This window comes from Drepanopeziza brunnea (genome assembly GCF_022702325.1).
Source record: "Drepanopeziza brunnea f. sp. 'multigermtubi' strain 214-2 chromosome Unknown ctg2, whole genome shotgun sequence".
In the NCBI taxonomy this organism is placed as follows: domain Eukaryota; kingdom Fungi; phylum Ascomycota; class Leotiomycetes; order Helotiales; family Drepanopezizaceae; genus Drepanopeziza; species Drepanopeziza brunnea.
In genome coordinates this window covers 2888243-2915595 of record NW_027094065.1, presented here as the reverse complement: position 1 = coordinate 2915595, position 27353 = coordinate 2888243, and the positions used below count along the sequence as shown (strand labels likewise).

General features: G+C 49.8%; 11 protein-coding genes across 11 annotated transcripts; 5 read left to right on the top strand and 6 right to left on the bottom strand.

Moving 5' to 3' along the window:
• Positions 1-273: 273 nt before the first annotated feature.
• L3040_001913 (uncharacterized protein) lies at positions 274-972 on the bottom strand (the record flags this gene model as incomplete). Its single annotated transcript, XM_066156940.1, has 5 exons — positions 274-340; positions 388-503; positions 557-631; positions 713-881; positions 929-972. 5 exons carry the CDS (start codon positions 970-972, stop codon positions 274-276), a joined length of 471 nt encoding a protein of 156 aa, XP_066012942.1.
• Positions 973-1925: 953 nt separating this feature from the next.
• Positions 1926-3682, top strand: L3040_001912 (uncharacterized protein; the record flags this gene model as incomplete). The annotated part of the gene is made up of 4 exons (XM_066156939.1): positions 1926-1958; positions 2074-2384; positions 2466-3510; positions 3560-3682. 4 exons carry the CDS (start codon positions 1926-1928, stop codon positions 3680-3682), a joined length of 1512 nt encoding a protein of 503 aa, XP_066012941.1.
• A 639-nt stretch (positions 3683-4321) lies between these two features.
• Positions 4322-7557, bottom strand: L3040_001911 (uncharacterized protein; the record flags this gene model as incomplete). The annotated part of the gene is made up of 3 exons (XM_007289522.1): positions 4322-5044; positions 5090-7170; positions 7224-7557. 3 exons carry the CDS (start codon positions 7555-7557, stop codon positions 4322-4324), a joined length of 3138 nt encoding a protein of 1045 aa, XP_007289584.1.
• Positions 7558-7914: 357 nt separating this feature from the next.
• On the top strand, positions 7915-9374 carry L3040_001910 (uncharacterized protein; the record flags this gene model as incomplete). Its single annotated transcript, XM_007289523.1, has 5 exons — positions 7915-8001; positions 8081-8155; positions 8268-8354; positions 8410-8532; positions 8583-9374. The coding sequence occupies 5 exons, from the start codon at positions 7915-7917 to the stop codon at positions 9372-9374; spliced, it is 1164 nt and encodes a 387-aa protein (XP_007289585.1).
• Positions 9375-10570: 1196 nt separating this feature from the next.
• On the top strand, positions 10571-12404 carry L3040_001909 (uncharacterized protein; the record flags this gene model as incomplete). Its single annotated transcript, XM_066156938.1, has 4 exons — positions 10571-10845; positions 10950-12223; positions 12276-12303; positions 12395-12404. 4 exons carry the CDS (start codon positions 10571-10573, stop codon positions 12402-12404), a joined length of 1587 nt encoding a protein of 528 aa, XP_066012940.1.
• Positions 12405-12492: 88 nt separating this feature from the next.
• Positions 12493-13454, bottom strand: L3040_001908 (uncharacterized protein; the record flags this gene model as incomplete). The annotated part of the gene is made up of 4 exons (XM_066156937.1): positions 12493-12834; positions 12890-13068; positions 13129-13243; positions 13329-13454. 4 exons carry the CDS (start codon positions 13452-13454, stop codon positions 12493-12495), a joined length of 762 nt encoding a protein of 253 aa, XP_066012939.1.
• Positions 13455-13798: 344 nt separating this feature from the next.
• L3040_001907 (uncharacterized protein) lies at positions 13799-14607 on the top strand (the record flags this gene model as incomplete). Its single annotated transcript, XM_007289526.2, has 2 exons — positions 13799-13901; positions 13949-14607. The coding sequence occupies 2 exons, from the start codon at positions 13799-13801 to the stop codon at positions 14605-14607; spliced, it is 762 nt and encodes a 253-aa protein (XP_007289588.2).
• A 108-nt stretch (positions 14608-14715) lies between these two features.
• L3040_001906 (uncharacterized protein) lies at positions 14716-15118 on the bottom strand (the record flags this gene model as incomplete). Its single annotated transcript, XM_007289527.1, has 3 exons — positions 14716-14771; positions 14821-14911; positions 14978-15118. The coding sequence occupies 3 exons, from the start codon at positions 15116-15118 to the stop codon at positions 14716-14718; spliced, it is 288 nt and encodes a 95-aa protein (XP_007289589.1).
• Positions 15119-15500: 382 nt separating this feature from the next.
• Positions 15501-18723, top strand: L3040_001905 (uncharacterized protein; the record flags this gene model as incomplete). The annotated part of the gene is made up of 6 exons (XM_007289528.1): positions 15501-15629; positions 15704-15793; positions 15845-16123; positions 16216-16306; positions 16357-17640; positions 17693-18723. 6 exons carry the CDS (start codon positions 15501-15503, stop codon positions 18721-18723), a joined length of 2904 nt encoding a protein of 967 aa, XP_007289590.1.
• A 1635-nt stretch (positions 18724-20358) lies between these two features.
• Positions 20359-22883, bottom strand: L3040_001904 (uncharacterized protein; the record flags this gene model as incomplete). Its single annotated transcript, XM_007289529.1, has 4 exons — positions 20359-20465; positions 20528-22138; positions 22188-22673; positions 22865-22883. The coding sequence occupies 4 exons, from the start codon at positions 22881-22883 to the stop codon at positions 20359-20361; spliced, it is 2223 nt and encodes a 740-aa protein (XP_007289591.1).
• A 1255-nt stretch (positions 22884-24138) lies between these two features.
• L3040_001903 (uncharacterized protein) lies at positions 24139-25434 on the bottom strand (the record flags this gene model as incomplete). Its single annotated transcript, XM_007289530.1, has 2 exons — positions 24139-25012; positions 25067-25434. 2 exons carry the CDS (start codon positions 25432-25434, stop codon positions 24139-24141), a joined length of 1242 nt encoding a protein of 413 aa, XP_007289592.1.
• Positions 25435-27353: the final 1919 nt, after the last annotated feature.

The window sequence follows — 27353 nt, the reverse complement described above, 5'->3', positions numbered from 1 at the left end:
TCTACGCGATTGAAGAATGGGACCTTTTCTTTTTTAAAAAAAAAGATATTTTGATTTCCACCTCCCCTCTAGACTGCTGCTACCTGATCGAAGGATGCTTGTTCTGGAATACAAAACCAAATCCAAACCCGACCCTGAAAGAAAGCAACCCAAGCCCATCCGAACAATCCGTCCGGCGAAATGCAGCCAGAACTGATTGCCGCAAAGACTTATCCACATCCCGAAATTTGTTCGCCGGACCACAGAGATACCGGGAGAAGACGCAAGAAAGAACTAAAGTAAGGCTCCCTGCACAATTTTCCACCAGATGAAACACAACCTCGAAATTGCGGTCCAACGACTGAGCGAGTGTGAGAGAAAAAATAAAAGACGAGGCTCGCTCGGTACTTGGAAGCTGAGCGATGGGGATTGTAGAGCTTGAGGTCCAGGTTATTTCCCAGCTTGAAGCCGGGTCTGATAAGCGGATTTGGAGGAGGGACCCAGTCATCACCAGAAAGGAAGTCCTGTAAATCGTTAGTATTATTCTATTGCTATACTTTAGATGTTCTTGACATACCAATTGCTTTTGGATGAGCTTCTTAGCCTTTGCGATGCCACCTTCCTTGCCGTAAAGACCGATCTTACGACGATTCTGCGTGGGGTAATCTTGCTTCAGGATCTTTTGCTGCAGCTTGACAAGCGTTGGGCAAATCCAACGAGGAAGTATGCTGACCTGATCGCGGGGCAAAACGGTAACGGAAGTGAGATGATTTCTCTTAACTTTGCTCCGAACCATCCCAGATGACTTCAAGAATCCGATCTGCGGGCAAGCAGAGCTTCCAGATCTTGGTACGAAGCTCAATTGGAAATTCCGGGGCTTGGTGAACTTGGTAAGGGGACCGCTCCATTTCGTTAGTATTCATTAACGAATATGAGAATTTGTATATACCTGGGAGTTGAGTGGTGAGAAGTATTCGGATTAGCAAGGGCCATCTTACTTATACCACCTGCCAATCTGTTGATAAAAACTAGTAGTTCACGGGACTTATCTATTCACCTTTAAATTGTGTCTACGATACAATTCTTAGAGACAAGTGATTCAGCCTCAACTTCCTTTACTACCGGTAATACCTACTCATATCGCTTTTCTTCTATTCTCTTTTTACCTTTTCAACTACAACAACTACAATTAAAAACTACAATAACCACAATCTGCCACAATAACAATAATGTCTATCAACCATCAAATCGTAAGTCTCTTTATCCATTTGTGCGCGTGTATTGCATATGCGATACCTATCGCATGCACACGCGCTTGTAGTAAAAATGGGGGGTGTTTTTAAATAAATGTGGAGATTTACGCGAACTATGGATGACCTCCAGTGAACGATTGATGAGCTGCTAGGATTTTTTTTTTTTTGTACCTCAAAGCCCATTACACTCTGGGCTACGTAAAGTATATAGTTGGTATGATATGGTTCTCACTACGTATTCAATTTATAAAAAGGTTGTTTAAAATTTTCCATACCGTAATAAATGCTTATATCGATACAATCTATCACTAGCGATTGCTAGCGAGCAAGAAGGACGAAAACCGCGGCGCTTCGATCAGGAGACGCGAAGAATAACAAGGGTGAAGTTCGTCATTGCAGCTACTCACGGTCTAGCCCGATTGGGCTTGCTAATTGATGCATTCTTTGTGTATATTCACAGATCGAGGATGTTCGCTTAGCAGGCTAGCGTGACTAACGCCGCTTGAACGGCTCCTATATAACACCGTCCTTGGCCTTCTCTACAGGTCTTTTCGAAACAAACTACATCGTCTTCATCGACAACTTCTTTACGACATCTTTTGACTTTTTTCAACAGACACATAGTCCAACTCAACGAATTCGCCTACCGACTTGGCCCTTCCTCAGATACCTTACACGGGGAACTTGAACAAAATGCCTGGCAAGATTTCTCCTCCAGCCGGCACAGTGAGAATTTCCCCTCCTGCCTTGCTCTTACATCACATCCTAATATTTACAGACTTGAGGCAGTCACATAACCGCGCCCACCTCGCCTGCTGCACCCGTTGCTCCCATACCTAAGCCATCCAATATTGGCGGTCCTAAGGCCAAGGGCCGCAAGTGGCAACCTCTCGATCTGAACACAATTCCTAATCCTTCCACAAAGTATGTAAACCGCACGAAGTCCTCCGACTGGTCCACCGACACCAAGAAATCGGATGCCCCTGCCGGTCCATTCAACAAGATTCGTCAGAACCAAGGCAGTAATGCCGGTCGTGGTATGGCTCGTCAACCAGCAGGTGACCGTCAAGTCGGTGAAATCCCTATAGCTATGAATCACCTCTCCATGACTGCAGGTGGGACCGCTGGAGCTCGTGTAGCTAAGCCACAAGGGTATGTCAGATCTTGTCAACAAACTGTTCGTTATTGACAAAACCTAGTGAACCACTGAAGTCCTTCACTCTTTTCACAAAGTTACCCTTTGAGCTTCGTATCAAAATTTGGAGACGAAGTTTTCCCACGGGTCGAGTTCTCCAGGTCATCTTTGATGGTGCCGACTCGGACGACAAGGTATCGCACTACCGCTACCGACTCGCCCCCCCGCTCTTGTATCGCTCCAAGCATTATGAACGTCTGCGTCGAATCTAGAGCGGAGGCTAATCGGTTCTGGACCCTCGTCAATTTCTCCACCAATCCCAAATTCAAGAGCGCTGATTCCGAGTTTGAAAAGATTATGACATATTTCAATCATAAAGAGGACATCATCCTCTTCGCCGAAAACACTTGCATGAACACCATCGTTCGCTTCATCAAAGATCAACATGACCATGAGGTCAACATCCAGCGATTGGCTATCCTGACGAGCGGTCAAGTCACCAACTGCCACACATGGAATGTCGATGATCCTGTCCACGGACCTGACCAAGAAACCTGTGCCATGGGAGAAGCAATCGCCGGCGGCTGCTCTGTTATGCAAGCACTTCACGGTAGACATGAAGAGGTAGCTTGGAACGAGTTGGCCCCCGGTGTTAAGGGTCTCAAGGAAGTCTTCTTCGTCGTCCCCACCCACCTGCTTCCGCGCTCCATGGCAGGAAAGATTGACGAATCCATGGGCTTCATCCCCGCCCGCGGCGATGGCATGACCCCAGGTCAGGTTCGAGTCAAGAAGTCGATTGAGAAGGAGGTTGAATTGGTCAATGCTGGCTCTGTTCTTCCGAATTGCTCCCTCGAAGATGAGATGAACAACTGGGAGGGAGGAAATAAGCCTGACTTCCAGTTCGTTTCACTTGTCCCAAAGGCCGCTGAGGGAAAGAAGTTCGATACCATGATGATCTCGGTCAAAGATCTTCCCAAGCTCAACGGAAACTGCTGGGCTTTCATGGAGAGGGTGGAGAGATCGACCAAGTGTCATCTCAAGATCCCCGAGCAAGAGTTTGGCGGTCAGGAAATGCGGGAGATTGGCTTCTATGGCACGGAGGCTGCTATCGAGAAGGCGTACGAGATGATCATTGAGCGATTGGTAAGCCCGACAAGGTCATAGGAATTGGATTATGCTGATGCGGATACAGGTGTACCTTTCTGGAGACAAGTGGAACCCACCAAAGTACCCAAAGTTCAAGCAAGGCTACCGCACGGCTGAGGATCTGGGCATCGACTTTTTCCATCCCCAAGCTGCTGCGTCCAAGTACTGATCTTATCGGCCTTGGTATTTCTGCTTCTTTGCACTCCATCTCGAAACTCGGTCCATCTTTTTGAGGTTGTGCTTCGGGCATGGAGATTTGGGCACAAAGGGGTCATCGTTCATCGTTTGGGTTTTTTCTCCATGTCGTTGCGTGGTTGAGTGAAACAAGATTCCGGGATAGAATAAGTTTTCGCGGGAGTCTTGAGACTGCTTTCTGATGGTGGCTGCTGAGTGGGAGTGCCTTGGTAGGCTTCAGGCTCGGGTTTGGAGCTACTTTTATGAATCCGAATAACCGTCTCTTAACCAGGTAGCAGCAGCAATTACAAAGTGGAAGTGGAAATCAAATCTTCTCACAAAATAGTTACCGTTCAATCCGTGGTGTGATTTTTATCTGTTTTGCCATGAGTGGTGCTCACAGAGAGGAGGAAGGGAATGCATGGGGATGGTGCAGTAATGCTGGCTGTACATGGTGGTAACGCGTTTGAAATTCCAGCCGAAAGGATAGTAGATTTCCAATGGAAAATCCATGTCGGACGAAAAAAACAAAAGACACTAAAGGCAGAATGCATTGGGTATCTACCAGCTGATTGACCATATCTTACCAAGAACTTACAAAGCTTTCAGCATTATACAGCACCCTAGACACTGCTCACATAACCTGCCCATCATTCGGCTGCGAACTACCTGGACTCTGGGTTGCGGAGGGCCTCTCGGCTCTCCTAGGTTTCTTGAAGCAGGCAAATTCACTCCTACTCCCCTCTCTCAGTCTCTTCAATACAGCTCTCATTTCTGGCAACTCGCTCTGCAATCTGCTTCTCGCATCATTGTCGGTGCCCTTATCCAGCTCTTGGTAAATCTGACTTTGGATCTCGCTCGCTCGCTCGGTGGTGTATTGATTTAAAGTTTGGGCTACGAACTCTAGGTCAAGGGTTGCTTGCATTAGCTCGGAGAGAGTATAGCGTTGGCGTGCCTTGAAGGCTTCGAGGAGTTCCCGAGAGATCTGCTCTAGCAGGAAGGAGAGTACTTGTGCGGTGAGAGTGGAAGCGGTGGTGGATACTTGAGTATGGACAAGGACAAGACCGAGGAGAGCCTCATAGACGTAGGCGCGGACCTCGCGAGGCTTCTCTGAAGATCCAGGGGACCAGTCAGGGGAGGAGATACCAGCACGAATGATGGCGCTGAGAGAGTTGACTGCCGGACGGGTGTATGATTGGAACAGACGTGCATCGATTTGGCCGAGAACGTCGCGGATGGTTTTTGTTTCCTCGGTCAGCTTTACAGCAAAGGCGCTCTCGAATTGCGTGGTCAGGTTGGGGACGACGTCGGTCCTGAGGGCTTGAAGGTTGCTCAAGGTAAGAAGCATGCGAACGTTCTGTCCTAATCAGTTGTTGCTCATTTCAAGGTTTGAACAACTTACTCGGTCACTGGCATCGACAGTTCCAGCTCCAATACTAGTTGCGACCATCATTGTAACAGGACTCGCCAAGCCATCATTGTCCGTTGTCCAGTCATCCTCGGCCTTCTTCACAGCTTTTTCGGCATTTTCTACCATGCCGCTCAACGACCTGTAGAGCGTGGTGACAAATTGACTTCGAACCATCTGAAGAAGTTTGGTAGGTGGTGGAAAGACAATGTTGGTAGGATCGGACTTTACCATAGCGTCAGAGATGTAGAGAATTTTCTGCATACCTGTCAAGACTGCGCTTTCGAAAGCGTTGAAGTAAGCAGGCATTCTAGTCAGATCCCGTTTTTCAGGAGATCGTCTCCAGTCTTCCAGAACCTTGATGTCCTCGGCATCTTTGTTCCATGCAGCACAGACAGCAATCACGCATCGTTCTCTGGCCTCGCCAACAAGGCTCTTCAATCGCTCCAGAGCAGAGCCGTCGCCATTTCCAATAGGAGAAATCGCCGCCATCTCACTGGCCCCAGTTCCCACCAAAACTAGCAGTTTGCCCAAGTAATGGACCGCGCTCAAGGAATTCGACCAGGGAGGCCAGAACGCATGTTTCTCCCAGGCTTCCCCTCTTCTGGGTGAAGGGGGAGGGATGTCGTTAGGGTCCAGATTAAAACGAGTTTCTCGGAGTGCCGATGGAGTCAGTGATCCAGCTCCAGAGAATACGGGTGTTCGAGGAGTTGCTGGCAATGGTGAAAATAGTGCGGATATATCCTCAATCGGCGGCTCAGAGAAAAATGCAAATATGCTCTCCCGCATCATATCTATTAGCTCGATCGTTCCTTTCTGCAATTGGAGAATGCCCTCATCCGAAAGTCGATGGTGGTGGCGAGACTCCCCATTGATACCGGAAGGAAGGGACTTTTGGGCCTTTCCATCGATGAAATTCTGAATGGTCTGCCAGAACTCAAGAACCTCCCCAAGGATTCCATCAGCGGCAAGCATAGCACTGAGAAATGTATGAATCTTCTCCCATAACTCAATAATTTCCGATGAGTCCACCGAAGTAGGTTTCTCCTCAAGTGTCTGTCTACCAAGGGATCTCAAATGCGATGCTATTAGGTGGGTAGTCGGTCGCTCACTATTCGCCAGGCGCCTCCGTGATATTTCGATTTCAATCTTGGTTCTTTCCGAAGTGGTCTGGATCTTGCTCTTCAGATGGTCATAACGGCTTAACAGCCAAACCCAAACAGGGTTGTCAGTCACACCGAGTTCGAGTAAGACGCCAATCAATTCCATATGCTGATCTTGGGGGCCCTCCATGCCGCCTGTCCTGGTAGAAACATTTTGCATTGCAACAAGTCGTTTCCAGACATCGCGCTTGAAATCCCCGATTTGCTCTTCCACGTCGTTCCAAACACGTGCTGCCAGCAGTAATTGATATATCTGGGAGTCTGTCGGAGGTGAATCGCCCAGAGCCACAGAGAGCTTTTTCGCATCTTCGGCAAATCGCCTTACTTTTGCATATTCCTCTACAACGCTTTCGTAGTCTTTTCGCTTGATGCTATCTGTAATAGCGGCACCGACTTCATACAAGTCTTTGTAGCGCTGAACAGTCCCGCCCATGACTTTGTAGCTGTCCTCCTTCTCACGGCCCCCGAGTGCCGGGCCCCATACTTCCTCGGCCTTTGCAGAGACGTCCAAAAGCGGGGTCTTGATGCCCAGAACTCCATACTCGCTCTCTTTCGTCAAGGCATTCTTCTTCCTGGCATCTGGAGGGGCTAGGATCATGCCCGCCTGGTTTCCACTGCTTGCCCGGAAGCTAGTTCTGCTGGCATGGCGTGATCGAGGCCCCAAAGTTGGCTGAGGCGGTTGTACACCGCGATATTTCATCTCGGTGTAGACATTGTCAATTGTGGCTTTGGCGCGAACGAAGCGCTCGAAATTGGACTCGACCAAGACCTTCAAAGACGCAGATTTCTGGTCAATCGACCTCGACAGCACGTCGAGGCCATGAATAAGGTCCTGTGTAGAAGCAGTAGAGTGTACTTGAGATAAGAATAGAGCTGGGGAGAATGTGGTCGAGGACATAAGAAACCGATTACCTGTTCGCATCCTATTAGCTGATATACCCATGCTTCAAAGAGTGTACACCTACGTAGCCTCGGATCCTCCTGTACTGGCAGACCCAGCTGCCGTAGAATCCTCACAACACTATCTGTACTGCCCAGTGGATCCGGCTCGTCCCTCTGCACCATGGTCTCGACTCCATTGTCTCCCCTTTGTGAGCCTGGGATACTCTTTCTGTCGCCCTCAGCTCGTTGCAACGCAGAATACCTCGACTTTGAATTGGGAATGTTGCCATTCGGTGCGCGATTTACTTCTTCCTCTTCGTCAGAGGCATCGCTGTTGTCCTTTTCCGCAGGCCATTCCACGGGGTAGGCAGTAGAGAGTTGGTAGTGCTCCAAAACTGTTCGCTCATAGTCTGCCATGCTGAGGGGATTGGGAGTATTGCAAATCGTAATTTTGCTGTCGCTGTCGCCGTCGCATTCATCTGCTCCTCGTAGTCCTAATGGTTTCGAACGTTCAGCCTCGTCGCTCTGAAGTTGTCACGATTGGGGTTGCACCAGGTTGTTTTCTCGTGTCACACCCCTTCAGCCTTCCCGGCCATTGCCGACCACAAGCCCGACGGAACCACAGGAAGGAAGTTCCATTTGCCGCGCCTAGCCCGAGCATCACAAACCTTTCCCTCCTCATCTCCATCCCGATACTGAAATCCTGTCATTCCCTACCCTCATCCATACTCTTGCACATTGTCTGCACAGGTATCTCGGTGCACTCCTCTCACAATGTTAGCAGTACGCTCTTTCGCTGCCCCAGCGCGGCGACAGTGCCTGCAAGCTTCTACCCGCGCCTGGGTCCCCACTTCCGTCCAAGTGAGTTCTCCTTCCAGGCGAGTCGCAGGGAGCAACGCCGTGATCGTTATTTTCCATTTGCTGATTACCTTTTGTCCAGTCTCGACGTCAATACGCGACCGGTTTGGCAGAGAAGGACAAAGTTGCAAAGTTCACTGGCCAGAAGGGCTCGGATGTACGACTTTCCCTCCTCCCGGCCAAGATAGATCTGTTAATGGTTCCGCGACTGACTCAATTGAGCTTGGGAATATGGAAGTCGGAGTACATAAGGGCTGATATCTTTCTAGGGACTTTTCACTGTCAGCTTGATCGAGGGTGATGGTATCGGACCAGAGATTTCGCAATCCGTCAAGGACATCTTTGAGGCTGCTAAGGTACGACGTTTCCGAGGGCTAATGGTGGAGGAAATGTTACTAACAAGTGGAAAAGACTCCTATCAAGTGGGAACCAGTCGACGTTACACCGCAATTGGTAGACGGCAAAACCTCCATCCTCCCAGAGACCATTGAGAGCATTAAGAAAAACAAGGTTGCTCTCAAGGGCCCTCTTGCCGTAAGGACATACATTCGGTTTTGTTGTGGCATTTACTGATATATGTACAGACCCCAATTGGAAAGGGCCATGTTTCCCTGAACCTCACTCTCCGCCGAACCTTCAACCTCTTCGCCAACGTCCGACCTTGCCGCTCCATCGCAGGATACAAGACCCCATATGATGGCGTAGACACTGTTCTGATCCGAGAGAACACCGAGGGAGAGTACTCTGGTATTGAGCACGTTGTGGTGGATGGTGTCGTGCAAAGCATCAAGCTTATCACTCGGGAGGCCAGTGAGCGCGTGCTCCGCTTCGCATTCCAATACGCCGAGGATGTCGGAAGATTAAAGGTTCGGGCTGTGCACAAGGCTACTATCATGAAGATGAGTGATGGTCTCTTCTTGGGTACCGCTGTCCGTGTCGCCAAGGACTTCCCTAAGGTTGAATTCGACTCTGAGCTCCTCGACAACACCTGCCTTAAGATCGTTACCGACCCCGCACCTTACAACGACAAGGTTCTGGTCATGCCAAACCTCTATGGTGACATTCTGTCCGATATGTGCGCTGGTCTTATCGGTGGTCTCGGTCTCACTCCTTCTGGAAACATCGGAGATGAGTGCTCCATCTTCGAGGCTGTCCACGGTTCCGCCCCCGACATCGCTGGCAAGGCTCTCGCCAACCCCACTGCTCTCCTCCTCTCTTCCATCATGATGTTGAGACATATGGGCTTGAATGACCACGCAGCAAGAATTGAAAAGGCTATCTTTGATACCCTTGCGGAAGGGAAGTCGTTGACCGGTGATTTGGGAGGAAAGGCCAAGACACACGAGTATGCCGGAGCTATCATAAGCCGTTTGTAGATATACCCCTTTGCGCGGGTGTTTAAACTGTACCAATGAGAATATTGCATAGTTCGTTTTGCGGGATGCATGGCGCCGACTCTGTCATTTTGTGCATGGGGTGCGGGGAATTAGCAAATGCACGCTGTGTAGAGGAAATCATCGGGTCGGTATGTGGCGAAGAAATCTGGAAAATGTGGAGTGGTCGAAAGAAGCATGAACTCGCTTAGGCCAAGGTTTGTTTACATCGACGTTCTAGATATTAGCCCCGACGGGTCGGCGAAAGAGAATGAGATCAATTATGAACCTCACGAGTAGTTCTTTCTACATCGACATCTGTTGCTAACCTCAAACTCCCTGTGAATCAGTAAATGTTATTTTGTGTAGTGTGTGGCACTCTTGGCCGGGGTGTCCGTTGGAAGTTTTAAAGTCTCTAATTCCCCGCGTCTGACTTGCTCGATCGACACAAGGATTGAATGCTGTTAAGTCTATATTTGCACTGGACTGCAAGCTTGAGAAAGTGCATGGACTCAAATTCTTTCTGTTGCGTCAAATAAAAATGCATTTGGCAATGCCTGTTGCCCTGGGTGTCGATCTACGAATATGGCTTTCTTATCTATGATATTTCCCTATCTTCATTCATATTCGGTTAAAACGAAATTTCAAGTCAGAACAACTCGGCAGGCTGGGTAGGCAATTCCTGGGCCTTGTCCTTTTGACCCGAACGACAGCGTAAATCGCCCCTTCGCTGATCGATCTCATGAGCCTCTAGATCAATATTGACTAGGAGATACTTACTCAAATTATCGAATCTCGGATATTGCTATCGATCGGAGGCGACAGAAACTTCACGCCGTTCTCAGCCAGTCAAAGACTCGAGGTGCACCATGTGTCGTCGGCGAACTGAGATCGGGCAGGAGCCGCCTTGACGACTTCGAAAATCAACCGTGGCCGCCATCGTTTCACAACACATCGGAAAAGTCGCCCCTCGGCACGCACCAACACTTCTCATACGCATCCTCACCTTTCCTATGTATCTTGCGGCCTCTCAACACTGAACATTGGTTCGGCTCTTTGCGGGGCCGAGCCGTCCCTTTTCTCATTAGAAATAATTCTGCCGAAAAAATACACAGCTCGCCACAATTACTCGCGTCACCGGCCGAGCTTCAAGATATCGAATTCGCCTTGCCGTACTAGATGCACCGGGAGCCACCAAGATGCAGACCACAGGCCCCTCCAGGACCTCCAGGACCTCGTCCGTTAGGGAAGAAGACGGCATTCATCATGGCTATAACTATGCGGCTGTTCCCCCTGAAGATGAGGGCATGCCAGCTGGCGACGAGGAGCCCCGATACAGCGTCGATCTTGACTCGGAACATCACGTTCTCTTAAAGCAGCATCTGAAGCAATTCAGTAGGAACAGCAAGCACAGGACGTGGATATTCATAATGGGTGCTTTGGCTGTTGTCCTGTTTCTCTACTTGGCCATCGCGTAAGTCGTTCTTCGAGCTGGACCATTAGTTTAGCTCTTGCACTTTTCTGATATTCTTTGCCTTTACTTATTTGTACGTATCACTGTTACTAACATCAAATCAGGGACCACGCGATCTCGCATGTCAAAGCACAATGCGATAGCATTGATGGTTTCACGTGCCAGCCTGAGATATCTCGATTCTGGGGCCAGAACTCTCCTTACTACGCGGTACCATCAGAAATCGCTACAGAAGTACCTGAGCATTGCACAATCACTTTCGCTCAAATGCTCTCCCGTCACGGTGCTCGAGATCCTACCGAGGGCAAAACCAACCAGTATCAAGACCTGATCACCCAGATCCACACCAAAGCAACTTCCTACAACGGAAGCTTTGCCTTCATCAAGGACTATAACTACACTCTCGGTGCTGACCAGCTCACTTTATTTGGCCAGAACGAAATGGTGAACTCAGGCACCAAGTTTTACAACAGATACAAGACTCTCACCAAGGCCATCGCCCCTTTCATCCGAGCTTCAAATCAAACACGAGTCGTTGAATCCGCCACGAACTGGACCCAAGGCTTCCACACAGCCCGCCTCCACGACCCCAGCGCCACAATCAATGGAAGCTTCCCCTTCCCCATCATGCTCATCAGCGAAGAGGCCGGTAAGAACAACACGCTTGACCACGGCCTCTGCACCAGCTTCGAAGACGGCGTCTTCAGCTCCATCGGCGAAGACGCCCAGGAAGAATGGCAAGCCATTTTCACACCCCCCATCACCGCCCGCCTGAACGAGAACCTCCCCGGCGCGAACCTGACCGACGACGACACGATCTTGATGATGGATCTCTGCCCCTTCAACACCGTCGCCGACGATGCCGGCACTCTCTCCCCCTTCTGCAGCCTCTTCACCGTCGCCGAGTGGCAGTCTTACGATTACTGGCAAAGCGTGGGGAAGTACTACCGCTATTCCAATGGTAACCCGCTGGGTCCGACCCAAGGCGTGGGCTTCACTAACGAGCTCATTGCGCGATTGGCGAGCTCGCCGGTCGTGGACCACACGAGCACGAATTCCACGATGACGGGCTCGAACGCCACCTTCCCGCTGGGTGCGATCCTTTATGCAGATTTCAGTCATGACAACGACATGATGACTATTTTCTCCGCCATTGGGCTGTTCAATTCTACACCCCCGCTGCTGAACACGACGTTCATGAGCCTCAATGAGACGAATGGATACCAAGCCAGTCGCATCGTGCCGTTCAGTGCGAGAGCGTACTTTGAGAAGATGAGGTGTGCGGGACAGCCGGAGGAAATGGTCAGGGTGGTCGTTAACGACCGCGTGATGCCGCTTGAGACTTGCGGCGGCGATGAGCTGGGCAGATGCACGCTGGGTGCGTTTGTGGATAGTCTGACGTTTGCGCGGGCAGGTGGCCTCTGGGATAGCTGCTTTACATAGAATGCGTACAGTACAGTAAGTAAAATGATACCCCTAGACACGCCTACCCCGGATGTTTTTCTGGTATTATTTCTTTCTCCATAGTTAAGAATGCTAAAACCCCAAGTGCTAAATAACTCCGACTCCGGAACTCCTGTGGTGAAATCATGGTATTCCCGCTGTGATGTGCCTTCTATTGACGTTCCCACCTCCTCACCCGCCTAATCATAGACAGTACGCAACCGTTCCCGTAACGAGCATTCCTACGCCAGTATACCACAGCATATCCAAATCGACTCGTTGAATAAAAGTGAGCTCGTGATCGCGCGTGATGTGCGGAGCATTCTTATTCAGCGGCTCTATGAGCTCCTCTCCCTCTCCGGCCCCCAACGTCCGCTTCGCCTTCGTTCCTACAGCGGTAGCTGTCACTGTCGGGTTCATGGTGACCGTGGGCAGCATCTGCGGCGGGTTGAAGGCAAGGTACATGGGGTGCATTGGGGAGCCGTCAAATTGGTAGAGGTCGAGACGGGTCATCTTGGAGTAGGCGTCCACGTAGACTTGGTATTTCTGCTATCGTTAGAAACAGTGGACGAGTGTTTGGATGGGGGGGGGGAATCCGTGCCTCCAAGGTTTCGGACTGGTTGTATCGCGTGTATGTGGATGTAGTGCCTGCGCATGGATTCGATAGCAGCTGCCTGCCGTCGACGCTGAACGGCGTCAGACTGAGAGACCCGTTTGCGTTCTCGACGACGGTCCCGTGTTGAAACTGCATGATCGCTTGCGGACATGATGGCTTCGTAGCTGTATCCTTCTTCAGCATCCTTCAGGCCAGCAATGTTTTCTCGGACTCTGCGTACGTACGGTTCGAAATCGCTCTGTAGTATGCGCTCTCATAAAACCCGTCCGCTGTGAACGAGTAGGAAATGCCTGTATGCTTCGGCTCGATGAAACTGTCGTTGATCGGATTGTAAAAGCCCTGTATGCCGCATCATCAGCCTTCGGCCCCTGGATCATCGTCGACACGGCATGCTTTTCTCCCTGTTCGATAGATGGAAACGTACCGGGCCTGTCAACACTTTTGCGGATTTCGTCGACCATGTTCCGACGAGCTTGGTGTTGAGGGCGGAGGCTGCAGAGGCAAGGCAAGCACCTACGACTAGTAACGACTTTAGAGAGAGCGATTGCATGGTTCCGCGTGAACAAGTGCAGTGGTTGTATTGGGGGAGCAGGACCTTGTATAGCAATTGTAAATAGAACCACAACAGCGAATGAGGATTGAGCAAGCAGCCACAGTGGCGTAATTTGGCCCTCTCAGACTTTCGGATGGCATTGCTTGGCTTGCTTGCCTGATTTTACCTCCTGGGCAGACCAGGGTCCTGCCCAACGACACCTATCCTCGATACCAGAAAAGCAAACCTTGAGGACTATACACACTGACACTTTGTAGAACGGAATCAGAATGGGAAACCCTGATGACTAGTACTCGAGTCAAAAGCCAAATGAGATGAGCGCGAGTATCCAGAGCGAAGCAATGGCCGCCTCACCCGTTGCACTAAAGGCTGCAAAAAAAGAGTTGAGATCCTTGATGAAGAAGAAGCTCTCAAATATCTCTTCAGAGTCTACAAATGCTCAGAGTAGGTACCTAACCGCACATCTGAGACCCCCACTAACCGCTATCCAGGTACCATCATATTCAAGAACGTGATCAGCTTCAAACCATACCAACAAGCAAAACGCGTTGGCATCTATCTTTCCATGCCAACTGGCGAAGTCCAAACAGATGAAATTGTACGCCACGCCCTTGAATCAGGCAAGCAGGTCTTTGTACCGTTTCTCCACAAAGCTCGGGATCCACCACCTGATACCCCACGCTCGGTCATGGATATGGTAGATTTAACATCCCTCTCGGACTACGAGTCCTTGGAAAGAGATAGTTGGGGAATCCCTACTATCGATGCAGCTACCGTGGAGAAGAGAGAGCACATACTGCAGGGCTCGATGAAGGAGAGCAGGCCACTTGACATGATCCTCGTGCCCGGAGTGGCCTTTGATATTGATCCAAAGTCAGGATATGTGAGGCGCCTTGGCCATGGAAAAGGATTCTATGACTACTTTTTGCATAGATATGTGCAGAGTCGAGGGTCACAGATTCGGGAGACAACAAGTCCAGGAACCGATGTATTGCTGTGCGGCCTGGCTCTCCGGGAGCAATTTCTGGCCACCGAGACTGGCTTTTCGGTGCCTGTTGGAGACCATGATAATCTCCTGCACAGTCTGGTGGTTGGCGATGGAAAAGTCTTGGAGGGCCCTATCAGAGAATTGAATTCTGAGGACAGATGAACCAGGAAACCACTTGAAACTCCACCTCTGCTTTCCGCAATCTTATCGTGATTTTGTCCCCGGCGATCATAACTTTCTTGCCCATAACGCCACTCGATAGATACTCTCTCAACCGTTCAAGCTCTGGATCAATGAAACATTGTCTCCCTTGAGCAGTATTTGTCCTGGCCCATATTAGCTCATTTAGATGTGAATATAATACAGATTCCATACCCAAATCTCTCCTACTCTCCGCGCTGGTCTTCGTTGCCTGCTTGACTTCCACCGCATCGTCGATAACGAGGTTCATAAACTCATCGAAACCCTAAGAGTGAACATCAGCATAGAACCAGTTATCTCTAATTCCGACGCTAATACCAAAAGCACTGACCCTGATCTTGCCCTCAATTCTGATTGCCAGCTGCTCGTATAACCATATTTGGACCGTCGAGCGTTGCTGCAGGAGCTTGAAGATGAAGTTGATGGGGGGTAAAAGGACCTTGCGTCCGCCTCCTCCACCGCCTCTGTTCATATTTGCTAGCGTTCGGGTGACTGGTAGAAAATTCAAGCAGAAGGATCCAGTTGTGTCGAAGAGCTGGGTATGGTTGACTACGGCAGTCGCTGTCGCGTTGATTGAGATTGCAAAAGGAAGCCCTGGAACGAGAACGAGGCTGCCAAAATTCAAAAGGCGCGCTAGTGGGGCGACGGTGTCGGCTCAATTCACCGTCCTAAGAGAACCAGTCAACTCCATCCTTTCTCCCAACTCGTCATCTCTCACGCCTTGCAAAGCTTCTACTTTCGCAAAAGCCTTCCACCATCTCTGTTGCCATCTTCAAAACCCCCGTCCTAACCTACCGCGTCCTTCTCACGAGCGCATTCGACCCCTCCGCATTCCGGGCTGCCCCTCCATCACCATGGTCGCCATGGTCTCGAATGGCGTGGGGGCTTTCGCGCCCGTGTTGACGGCTATGGCTACCATGCGCGATGGCCAAAGGGAGCAGAAAAAGGCAGCGCATCACTATTTGGAGACCTTTCAGAAATCGGTACGTCGCGGAGGAGGCAGACGAGCTGCGAGCTCCCACCTCGGAAGATCATATAAGGCTTACCGGTTTCGCAGGCGGAAGCATGGCAGATTACCATCGGCATCCTACAGTCTGAGGCAGATGCAGAGGCTAAACTGTTCGCCGCGACAACTCTACGGGGCAAGGTAGGAGGGTACACATGGGCAGATGTGGGTTCGCTGTGCTGATGGTGCTAGATTACCTACGATGTCACGCAAATACCGGCTGAGGCACTGCCCTCACTCCGAGACCAGATCCTAGACCTCCTCAAGGTATTTGCAACAGGGCCGCGTCCTATTCGAGTCCAACTGTGTGTCTGTTTGGCTATTTTGGCCATACAAATGACTGGTTGGAAGGATGTGGTTCAAATGGTTGTATCCGTTCTGGGCAACACCCCGGATAGCCACGCCTGTATCCTGGATTTCCTCAAGGTTCTCCCCGAAGAAGTCACCGAAGGACGAAAGATCACTTTGACTGTATGTGCGCCGAAAATCACCATCCTGCAAGAATCTACAACGACCCTGGGTTGGCGAGAGAAATATGGTATCAGTCTAATCCTTTGTCATAGGAAGATGAGTTGCAACAGAGGACGCAGGAACTTTTGGGAGACAACGCCGGTATAGTGGTTCAGCTTTTGATCAACTACGCGCAGTCATCAGGTACGGATCATCGAAAGCATGGCCAACCATTAACTAACAGAATGTTGTAGCAACCGCCGCAACTAACCCGCAACTACTTGAAGTCATAACATCATGGCTACGCGAAGTACCAGTCGCCGATGTTGTAAACTCCCCTCTGCTGAATGTCGCCTTCAGTGCCCTCGATACCGACCAGTCTTTCGAGGCAGCAACAGATTGTCTCTGCGCCATCTTTAGGGAGACACGTGACGTTGACGAATACCTCCATTCCATCCAGGTCCTCTTGCCGCGTGTAATTGCTTTGCAGCCTCGGATTGCACAGGCTCAGCAGCAGGAAGATATCGAATCGTTTAAGGGAATCACAAGAATTTTCGCAGAAGCCGGAGAGGCCTGGGTTGTCCTCATCGCGCGTGATCCGTTGGTCTTCAGACCACTCGTTGAAGCCGTCCTGGAATGCGCCGCCAGAGATATCGATAGAGATGCTATCGCCCTTACTTTCATATTCTGGTACGAGTTGAAGCTATATCTTATTCTAGAGAGGTATATAGAGGCTCGTATGCAGTATATGGATGTCTATTCGAAGCTCGTAGATGTCATGCTAAAGCAGCTCGAATTCCCGACGCCAGACGATCCGAACTCACTTGACTCGTTTGATGGTGACAAGGAAGCCGAGGAAAAATACCGCGAATTCCGACACCACATGGGTGACGTCTTGAAGGACTGCTGCGAGATTATGGGTGTAACGGAGTGTCTGACCAAGGTCCTGGAGAGAATCAAGGCTTGGATGGGCTCGTACGCCGGAATGGCAACTAACACTTCAGTACCTCACTGGCAACAACTCGAGGCACCCATCTTTAGCATGCGGGCTCTGGGAAGAATGGTTGATAAGGACGAGGATATCATCCTCCCACAAATCATGCCTCTCATCGTTCAAATCCCACATCACGAGAAGCTGCGCTTCGCAACCATCATGGTGATTGGGCGCTACACAGAGTGGACCTCGAACCACCCCGAACTACTGGAATCCCAGTTCACATACATCGTCTCGTCATTCGAAACGGACTCGAAGGAGATCGTTCGAGCTGCCGCGATGGCGATGAAGTTCTTCTGTACTGACTGTAAGCACTTGCTAGGTGGTCAGGTTGTCCAGCTTCAGAGTTTCTACAATCAGACTCTGGGTAAGCTCCCTCTGATCAGCCAAGAAGAGCTTACCGAAGGCGTCGCATCGGTCGTAGCTGTCCAGCCTCCTGCACAGATATTCGACTACTTAAAGCTCTATTGTGACCCGCTGATGGCTAAGCTCATGACTTTGGCCAATCAGGCCACTGACGATAATGGGAAGTTGGCGGTTGCAGGTATGTTTGCTTTCTTTCAAACTTGAGTTTTGGGCTAATTTCTCACTTCCAGATCATGTTCAACTAATCACTATCTTTATCCAAATCGTTAAGCCATATGTAGAGCCTGGCCAACAAAATCCAGCGGTCAAATACTGCGAAGAGATTTTCCCCATTTTGTCGACGATCATGGACAGCTACATGACCTTCACCCCAATCTGCGAACGGATCTGCCGGAACTGGCGATTTATGGTCATTTCATACCGTACCGCTATCGCACCTCTCCTCCCGGCTATGGCAGACAAGCTTGCGTCTGGTTTTGCTGCCTCGAAACAAGGATGTTTCCTCTGGGCCACAAGTGCTATTCTGCGCGAGTTCTCCGAAGACCGGGAACATGTGTCCGAGCAGACATCCGAGGCAATTTACACATTTTTCGAGGCCCAGTCAACTAACACACTCCGGATGATGAGCGATCTGCTACCGCATGAACTACCAGATGTCATCGAGGATTTCTACCGCCTTCTTGTTGATGCGCTGCTATACTATCCCCAGAAGATGGTCCACTCCCAGCTCTTCGAGCCACTCTTTCAAGCCGCTGTTTCTGCTCTGGCTCTAGAGCAACGGGATCCTCTCAGCGTGTGTCTGCACTATATCCGCGATGTCATCGGGTATGGTGGCGAGAACCCACCCAGTTCGACCAAGATTGTTAATCCAGTCGAGATTCAACAACTCGTCCAACAACTTCTCCTTGCAAATGGCGAGCTTCTCGTCAAGCATATCTTGGCCGGCATGATGATCACTTTCCCTGACGACTGCTTTTCCGACGGAAGCGGTGCTCTTCTTGGTCTTTTCGAGCTCATGCCCGAGGCCACGACCACATGGGTCGACAAGAATCTCCGGATGCTGCCTTCGGGAACCGTCAGCAGTCAGGAAATTGATCGTCTCATGACTAACATCCGTGCTAAATTAACCGAAGGTCAAGAAGGTGTTCGCAAGGTTCGAAGTTTGTTACAGGATTTTACGAACAACTATCGCAGACGATATGTCGCTCCCCGAGACGGTCTTGGCAGACTCGAGCCAGACAGATTTCACTTTAATGCCTAAACGGCTCGATGTCTTCGACATATGATACATCTTCCTATTTCCAATTTTAAGTGTTGTTACATGGCATAGCGGGCGGCGGATAAATTTGCGTTTTTAGAGCTGAACGCGATTTTACGGGTGAAGAGCGGTGAATGGACCTATGAGCGGAAATAAGGGATGTGATGGAGTTTGGGACAGCTTCTTTAAATCTTGCCAGGTCGTTGCTGATAGGGAGGCCCGGCTGTAGATGGGATGGAAGACATGGTCTGATGGATGGATGAATGGATGGATGTTCGCCTGGGCTAGAGAGAGCGCAGAGTAATACAATGGTTGATACATGCGTGGATCTGGCCTACGACATGGAACATAATAAGTGCGAGAGAGGTCTGAATGGATGGGAATCGGACTAGATGTGCGAGTGCGCGTTGGGACGAGAATCGAGATGTGTGAATGAATGAATGAATGAATGAATGAATGGGGTGGTGGTGATTGTGTACGTGGTATATGGTATATGGTATGGTATGATGCCATGCTTTGCTTTGGTTGTTGCTGCAGCCTGCTGCGCGAAACGAGCGAGGATTGACCGGCGCGTGCGTGGCGCGGCTAGAGATCTCTCTCTCTCTCTCTTTCTCTCTCTCTCTCTATACACACACACACACACACACACATATATATATATATACATACCTCAGTACTATACATCCAGACTATCTGAATCAACGAGCCTAGTTCAATGAAGTTCCTTCCTCCTATCCTATCCTATCCTATCCTATCCCATCCTATCCTATCCCATCCTATCCTCTCGTCGTCCCGCAGGTAGGTAGGTAGGTACGGTAAGAATGAAAATCGAACTGAACATCATCCATCATCCATCATCCATCATCATCCATCACGCTCACGCCAGAGTCTTGGTTTCGGGCCGGCGCAACTGTTGGTTAGTCGTTGAGTGCTTTTATGGGCTTGAGTTCCTGTTTGTTTGTTTATTTGTTTATTTATTCGTTCACTTAGTTAGGCTCTCGTCATGTTTTTGTTGTTGTTGTTGTTGTTGTACATCATGAGGGGAGGGGGGGGGGGAGGAGGGGGAATAGAAATTAAATTGAGAAAAAAAAAAAAAAAAAGCCATGGGTGGATGTGAAGATGGGTAGGCGCGGAAAAATTACTTATACTATCTATTTAGATATCTGGACTGACCGGGATTATCATGGAGGTAGTAAGTAGTAGGTGACCCTCTCAGCTGAAGACGAGACCAGCTCTCGGCTCTCCACGATCAGGTAGGTAGGTACCTAGGTGGTGGTGACGTGGAGTAGAGACCAGCCATGCATTTATTAAACATCGATTTTATTGTTTTACTGCATAAAGCACTGCGTAGTAGAAGGAGCAGCCTCATGCAAATGCAAATTGGTTTACAAGAAACACACTTATATGTGCAATCCACGGTCGAGGGCATTCTCTTCACTTAGCCTCCACCGGATACCATATGACCAGCCAGCCAACAACGCCTTGCTAAAGTAGAAGGAGCGTGTGTTCCTTGACATACGAAAGCCCATATTCACACCTTTTCCCAAATGACGCCAACGTGGATGATAGGGGTATGGAACGCCGGTTGAACAGTCCTGAAAATGAAGAAGGAAATAGCAGGTAGCTCGTGGCTCAGGATCAAGCGGGAGTAGGAAGCAGAATGCGAGAGCAGAAGCGGAGTTCGTAGCAGCGGGAATTGGCTGGGTCAAATTGGTGATTGGCTTGCTTGTCCAAGACATCGCGATCTGTTGTTCTGTTAGTCCATATAATTTTTGGGGGGGGGGTGTGGGGGAGTAAGATGACTTACGATCAAGGCGTAGCGTCTCGAAGTAGTCCCTCGACACTTGGTCCTTATTCGTGGCAATAGTCCCCTCCGGCGTCTGGTATGTCTTCGGAACAACCTCTCGCATCCTCAACAACATCTGCAGTGTCTCCGTGAACTTCTCACCCTGGTCTGCGAACCATTTGGGAGGCTTGTCCAGAGGCCAGCGCGAGCGGAAGGATACTTGCTCCCAGGACTTGAACAGCCAGGTTGACTTCTCGACGCAGTTGAGGATGATGATTGCAATGAGGAAAACCTCGAATGAGCTGATTTTCTGCAATAGAAGACGCTCCAAACGCATGAGAACGTCGGTACACATCTTGGCGGCTTTCTTCTCTGCTGCTGCGTTGAGCTGCGCGACAAGAAGATCGTAGCTGGTCGAATTGACGATTGGACCTTGACCGGGTTGCGCGTCAACGTTGATTCGATCGGATATGACCCAGCGAGGTTCGTGATCAACCAAGATCTGGACGATAGCCCAGAATTCAAGGGTCTTGTTCAGAAGTCCGTCTGTCTTATCCAAGAGCTTGTCCTGGTTCTCGATCGCCAGCTTCTGGGCTGTGTTGAGTGTGATGTTCATGAAGTGGGATGGTTCGCGCTCGATGAAGACGTTGGACATTCGCTTCATGTAGGCCTCTAGCTTCATTGGGGGGTCGTCGTTATCCATGTCCAGAATTCGTAGACTGTTGACGTTGAAGTCACCACTGAGGCCTGGATCGATGTTCTCTTGGGCAATTACTTGGTGACCCTCTTGGGCATGGAAGGTAGCATACACTGTCGTTTCTGGATAGTGAGAAGCCTCGATGTGGTGTTGTGAGTACTGGAAGGCGACTTGGGACTTGGCATTGCTGATCTGTTGGTGTGCTAAGACCAGATGCAAGCCAGCAGAAAACACGTCGAGCTCTTCCGCAAGCCGAGTCCGAACACAAGGCTGCTTCCATACTCGAGCACTTTCCACACGTCTGCAAGTATCGCACGGGGAACCAGGAGAGCAAGGTTTTTTCAACATTCGGCAACGCAAACAAGCACCCATCTGCCGGACGAGTTTGACTTCACGACGACGAAAGTTATCGAACTTTTTCCGGCCAACTGGCTTCGCGGGTTTCTTGCCATGACCATGACCAGTTTCAGCGCTAAACTGTGTTACCATTGTTGTCTGCGTAGCAACAGACGGAGCAAGCGTGGTGTATGTGGGCGCCGCGCGAGGTGACTCTGCGTGCCGCATATCTTGTTCGATGTGATCGGCCTCGTAATGCCCAACATTAACACCAGAACCGTCAAGCATCGGCCATTGCATGACCGACTCGCCCGGAATATTGTGATACATGTGATCATCATAGGGGGAATTCGCCTCTGTCAGAGTCTCACACTTCACTTGTGGCAAGTTGTTGTGTTGGTTCATATCGTCTCCAAGCAGCTGGGGATCGACCATCGATGGCACAAAGCGAGCGGCAGCTGCTGCTATATTGGTTGCATTCGTTGCCATTACCAAGTTAGGCGTTACAGAGCGAGCATCAGGCATATGGGCAGCGAAGCTTGCAGGAGCAAGCGAGCTCTCACGGTCCTGGTTATGGTCGTAGTGGTTGGTTTTGCCCACTGGTCTGGTTAGTAAGAATCAGAGTAACCGTCGAGTGTGGAAGCTTACACTTTCTACCGTGCTGGACACGCTGCTCGTAACTGACAGGGGGGTTCTCTTGTGTGTAATGCTCTTGAATCTCGAGCCGATGCCGTTGTGGCTCAGAATTGTGGCCTCCTCCAGAGACACCCGAGTTGTTCGCAGACCGATTATCATGCTTCTCATGTGTATCATTCCGCCTAGCTACCTCAGCCAAAATTCCCAGAGCAGACCAATTGTCTTGAGGAGGCTGGCCGATTGGCAGATCTCTGGTAGAGCCATTCATCAAGCCTTCGCCTTGAGCGCCTTGTGGCAAGTGTGGAAGGTTATTCATTTCGAGTAGGACCTTCTGCCGGTCCTGGACGGACAACGCGGGGCATTTTTTGATGAGGTGAGAGGTGAGGCTGTCAATACGACCTTTGGGGAACTTTTCGCCGCAGGATCTGCAGGTATGCTCGTACCGATTGCTCGAGTCGTTGAGTTTCGCTCCTCTTTCGAAGTGCTGAATTATCAGCGCTATGTATTTACTGTTAGCAAGCAATCTTTCTTCAAGTCGGACAGGTACGGGGCAGATGGGCCCGTGGAGTCGCCCCACCCAGATCGCGCCCAAACCATCTTGCGATGACAAGGAGAAGTATGCCTTCTGCAGAAATTTGGAGTACAGGCAAGGAGAAGGAGATTGAGAGGAGTAGGGAGAAGTGGTATACCATTTGGTTTGCGACCCATCTTGTCGACTGTGGGCAGAATCCGTTCATGGACTGGAATTGGTGGCTGTGAGAGAGTCGGTGAAGAAGCACCGAGTTCAGTGCCGGAAGCTAGTGGGATAATGTTTATCCGAGATCCGAGATCCCGTGATCAAGGGTAATCAGATTCACACTAGCTAATTGAATTAAGCTACTGGCTGCCTACGGAAAAACTCCACAGCTAGTATCATCAGCCTCTTTATAATCTTGGGCAAAAGCTATATATGTCACGATGGCAGCGATATAGCTATACAAATATGCAACCTCTAATAGCACCGCTCTCCACTTCCTCCATCTCAGAATCCTCATCAGCACAGATGTGAAGGTCATCATCACCATTCAAAATATCACTATCAACAATGTCCTCAAAAGAAACTGGTCATTGCAGAGACGGAGATGGAAATCAGACAAAACCTACTCTATTGACATTAAAAGCAGATCGAACTCAAGCGCCCGCGACCCCACGACCCTCGTCTCCCTCGATCAACAGCTTACTGTCATAGCGAAGAAGTGCCAGAAAATCTGCTTGTACAAAGGCAATGAATGCTGTTCATTCGGAAGTCCACCATGGGTATAAGCGTTTCGATATGTGACAGGAAGGGGTTCGGGAGTACTTGCCAGAGCTTTCGGAGGAAGAGGAGGAGCAATGAGCGTGTTTATAGGATTTCGGCCTCGCATGACGAGTTTATAAGGCTGGGATGAGAATAATCATTGTAATCATTGTATATTATTTATTGGCTCGGCTAACATCGTAATTCGCCGCGACAATTCCCAACCTCACACCTCACACCTCACCGCGCAGTCAACGTCCACTTCAACGTCTCCAACACATCACACGCTCATCTCACAATCGAGGCCATGTGTGCTTCAAATGAAGCAAGGCGAAGAGGCATCCCCCAAGTACCGTAGGAAATCCACCTTGCGCATCTGGAGACGTGCATTGCCTGAGCCTCGTCGGTTAGGCCGGCTAGACTTGCGTTGGGGTACCAATCGCGGATTATGAGTCTCCGTGATCGCGTTCTTAGGGCCTGAACATGCCATGGTGCATGCGCTAAAAGGAATCAATGAAGCTGTTGGGAATGGTGGTAAATAAAAGCGTAATTAAATACCACGGACATGTTTGAACAGCCCTTCAGCTATTGGATCCAACGCATCTTCTTCTTTATCTATGAAAGTGTCCGAAGCTCGGTCTAGATTGATTATATATGACGAACATCACCCAGGTGGGCTCTAGACGCCTATGAGTCAGACTCATATCCGAGTGATTGTGTCTCCGCCGGCTCCCACTCGTCAACATATGAAACGAAGCGCTGAGGACCCTCGATCCCATAGACGGTGCGTAGATACATCTCCTTGCACTCAACGAGGAGGTGATGGTAGATGTGCAGATGATGCATCTGTACGTCGTCTGCTAAGCGACAGAAGTCCTTGAGGCAAGCCCCGACGTCCTCCATTGAAAGCTCACCCAAGAAGAGTTCCACGCCGTCTTGCCATTCCCTGAAGGAGAAATAGAACTCGTAGTCTCCGCTTTCATTGCTCTCGGTCCTGCCCCCCCTGCGATAGTAGGGACTTGGTCCATCATCAGAATCGGGACTCCAACCCATGTACTTGATCTCGCTTTCCGAGATCGTGAGTAGAGCTGGCGCTTGGCTTAGAGCCGGCGCTTGGCTTAAAGCTGGCGCTTTGCTAGCGGGGCTGTTTTCGGACTCCGCATCCGAATCATCTGAATCATCCATATCCATTTCCAATAATTTCCGGTATTTTCCCACCCAATCCTCTTCCGTGATGGTATCAAACAACGGGGCCCAGCCGTTCCCAATGTACATTGAAATACGTATTTGTTTGAGAGCTGGAAGATGTTTCAGAAGCAGGCTCCAGTCCTCCCTATAGAAGTCCTCTATGTATTGATACGGGTCGCTAATGATGATTCTTTCGATATTATCAAGATGCCCAAATGCACCAGAGACATTTTCGATATCGCGAGGTAGACGAAAAAGGACACTTGGACACGTGCAGCCGTCGCTCCTAATTCTCATTTCGATGACATCAACAGACGGGCGTATATACACTCCATTTGTGCAGTCTGAAGTTGATAATGCCCGGACGTAGTGTCTAGTTCCAAGTTAGTAGAGCTCTGTGCTCTCTTAAGGGGGAGGGCAGACATACTTTAGCGTTACAAATCTCGACTCCGAACAGGCAGAGAGCAAAGCCGGTGGGCCCTCGTATCCCCTGACCGGGGCGCCACTATGCTGTTTGCAGAATTGAAGGTCCAGAGAGAGAGCTTGAGGATCGGGCAGCGCAAGTTCCCAAATATCTCGCCGAATCTCTACGGGCAGCTTTTTGAAGACCGTGAAGGATCTTGAGCCTTCTGCGTAGGCGAGAATTCTTGACTTTGCGAGGGAATGATGGGGTATTCGGCCTGGAGAGTCGGATGCCGGGGGAGCATCTGCGATTGTCGTACAGCTGCATCGAGTCTGAGCTGGTTCCATGAAAGAACTCAGTGCGCCCGTTGTTTCCGCCAGAGAGGCTATCATGATTGTTCCTGAGGGGGGAGGTTGTAGACGTCGGGTCAAGAAGCGACGTCTCTGGAGGTTGATGGCTGAGTCAGCAGCTCCGCTTCATTTTGAATAGGGATCTACCTAGTTGTACATTTCCATGCCATGCTCAATCTGGTTCCTCTGAGCATACGGAGTTACCTTAACTGTGTTCGAAAATAAGCAAAGTATGTTCGCTTAGTCAGGCGCTGAAGCGCCCTCGCTAATCCATCCAGTACCTATACAAAGACTCCGTCATCCAGACTCAAGTAAACGTGATCTAAACCGATATGATTCCAATGGTACATAAATGTTTTGATAGCAAATCAATTTCTCTCGAATATATCAAAATAATAAAAATCAAGCTTGACGCAGGGGCTCAACCGGGATTTGAACCCGGGGCCTGTCACAGTTTCCTCTGAACGAGGGGGACGTTGGAGTATTCCCGAAGCAACAATCATACCACTGTGCGCTTGTTAGTCTCAACACGCCTCAAAGTGACGAAATCCGGAGATGTGAAGGCAACTAACCTAGACCATTGAGCCGCAAGTGGTCAGAATAAACCATTCGTGCTCTATGTGGTGTCATGTAGCAACTCTGGAAGGTTGTGGGAATCACGGGTTGCGATAACCGAATTCTTTTCCCCGCCAATGGGCCGTCGTGTTTTACGTAACATGCTACTCATGGCGTTTTAAGGGGAGAGCACGTCTTTCTGCATAGTAACCGTCCATTAATGATTTCTCATATACGATACGTCCCAGAGGTATAGGCTTAGCTATTATCACTTTTGTTATTCGCAATATATTACTATTACTACTTGTTTCGGTAGGATTCATACCATTATATACGCTCGCCTATATCGACCTCTGACCCTTTCGCAAATGAAACCCATGATTCGTCTTCGAAAGATCATTGTAATTTCCTCGGCGAGGCGCTTCTCAATTTGTTGCTGTTTGTTTGATCCAAAAGAACAAGTTCTAATATCGACTTCCAGGAAAGCTGCCTCTCCTTTCCTTTGCTTTCCCGTCAACCATACACTGTTCCTTCCTTTCCTATCAATTATACAGCTTGCAATGTTCTGCACCGTCATTCAAACCAGGTAACTCCCGAATACTAGCTCACAAGCGCCACGAGATAGGGAATGGCAGGGAACCATGATCCTTTTCATAGAACTTGAACTTCCCGAGAATCTGTTCTGAAGTGGGGATACACACCCCATCCATCGCTTAGCCTTCTCCCCTCAATCCACACTTCAAAGGTGCGAAAGAAGGCGAATCTTTCATATCGGGGCGGCTTCAGGAGGATAGCACGCAGGATTTGAAGTTCTCTAGATTGGCTACGCGCTCAAGTTTCCAATTGATAAATACCTCTGGTGCAGCGCAGGTACGGATAGTGTTGGGCAACTTTGGGTAACGAGGCAGTATATCCAAGCTTCGTGTAGATCTACAGTAAAGTCGCGGATATACACAGGTTGAGTGAGGCCTACTCCTCCACCCAACAGGTATCAAGTTAGGTGAAAATCACCCGCCAGCCTGGAATCCGAGTTCAGTTCGGAATCTGCCCAGATCATCGTCCTCAATCACAAGTCAACATACAGAATACCGCACCTATCTCGTCACATCTGACAGACACCAGTTATAATCCCATGTCAAACACCATCGTGTCTTCAGAAACCTCCTGGATAAGTGCCTGGAGTCTGGCAATAAAGCAGCAGTATTCTCTGTCAGCAGTCTAACATACTGATTTCCTAACAGGGCCCATGTCAAATCAACCGATCGACCCGAACCGAGACCATCAATTCCAGTTCCTGGCCTCTTTTTAGAACCATCGCCATCTATACTGCTGTAGAAACACCCATCTCAATCCCCTTGGTACATACAACACGCAAGTCAAGACCACCCGCTGGTGCACCCAAAAGA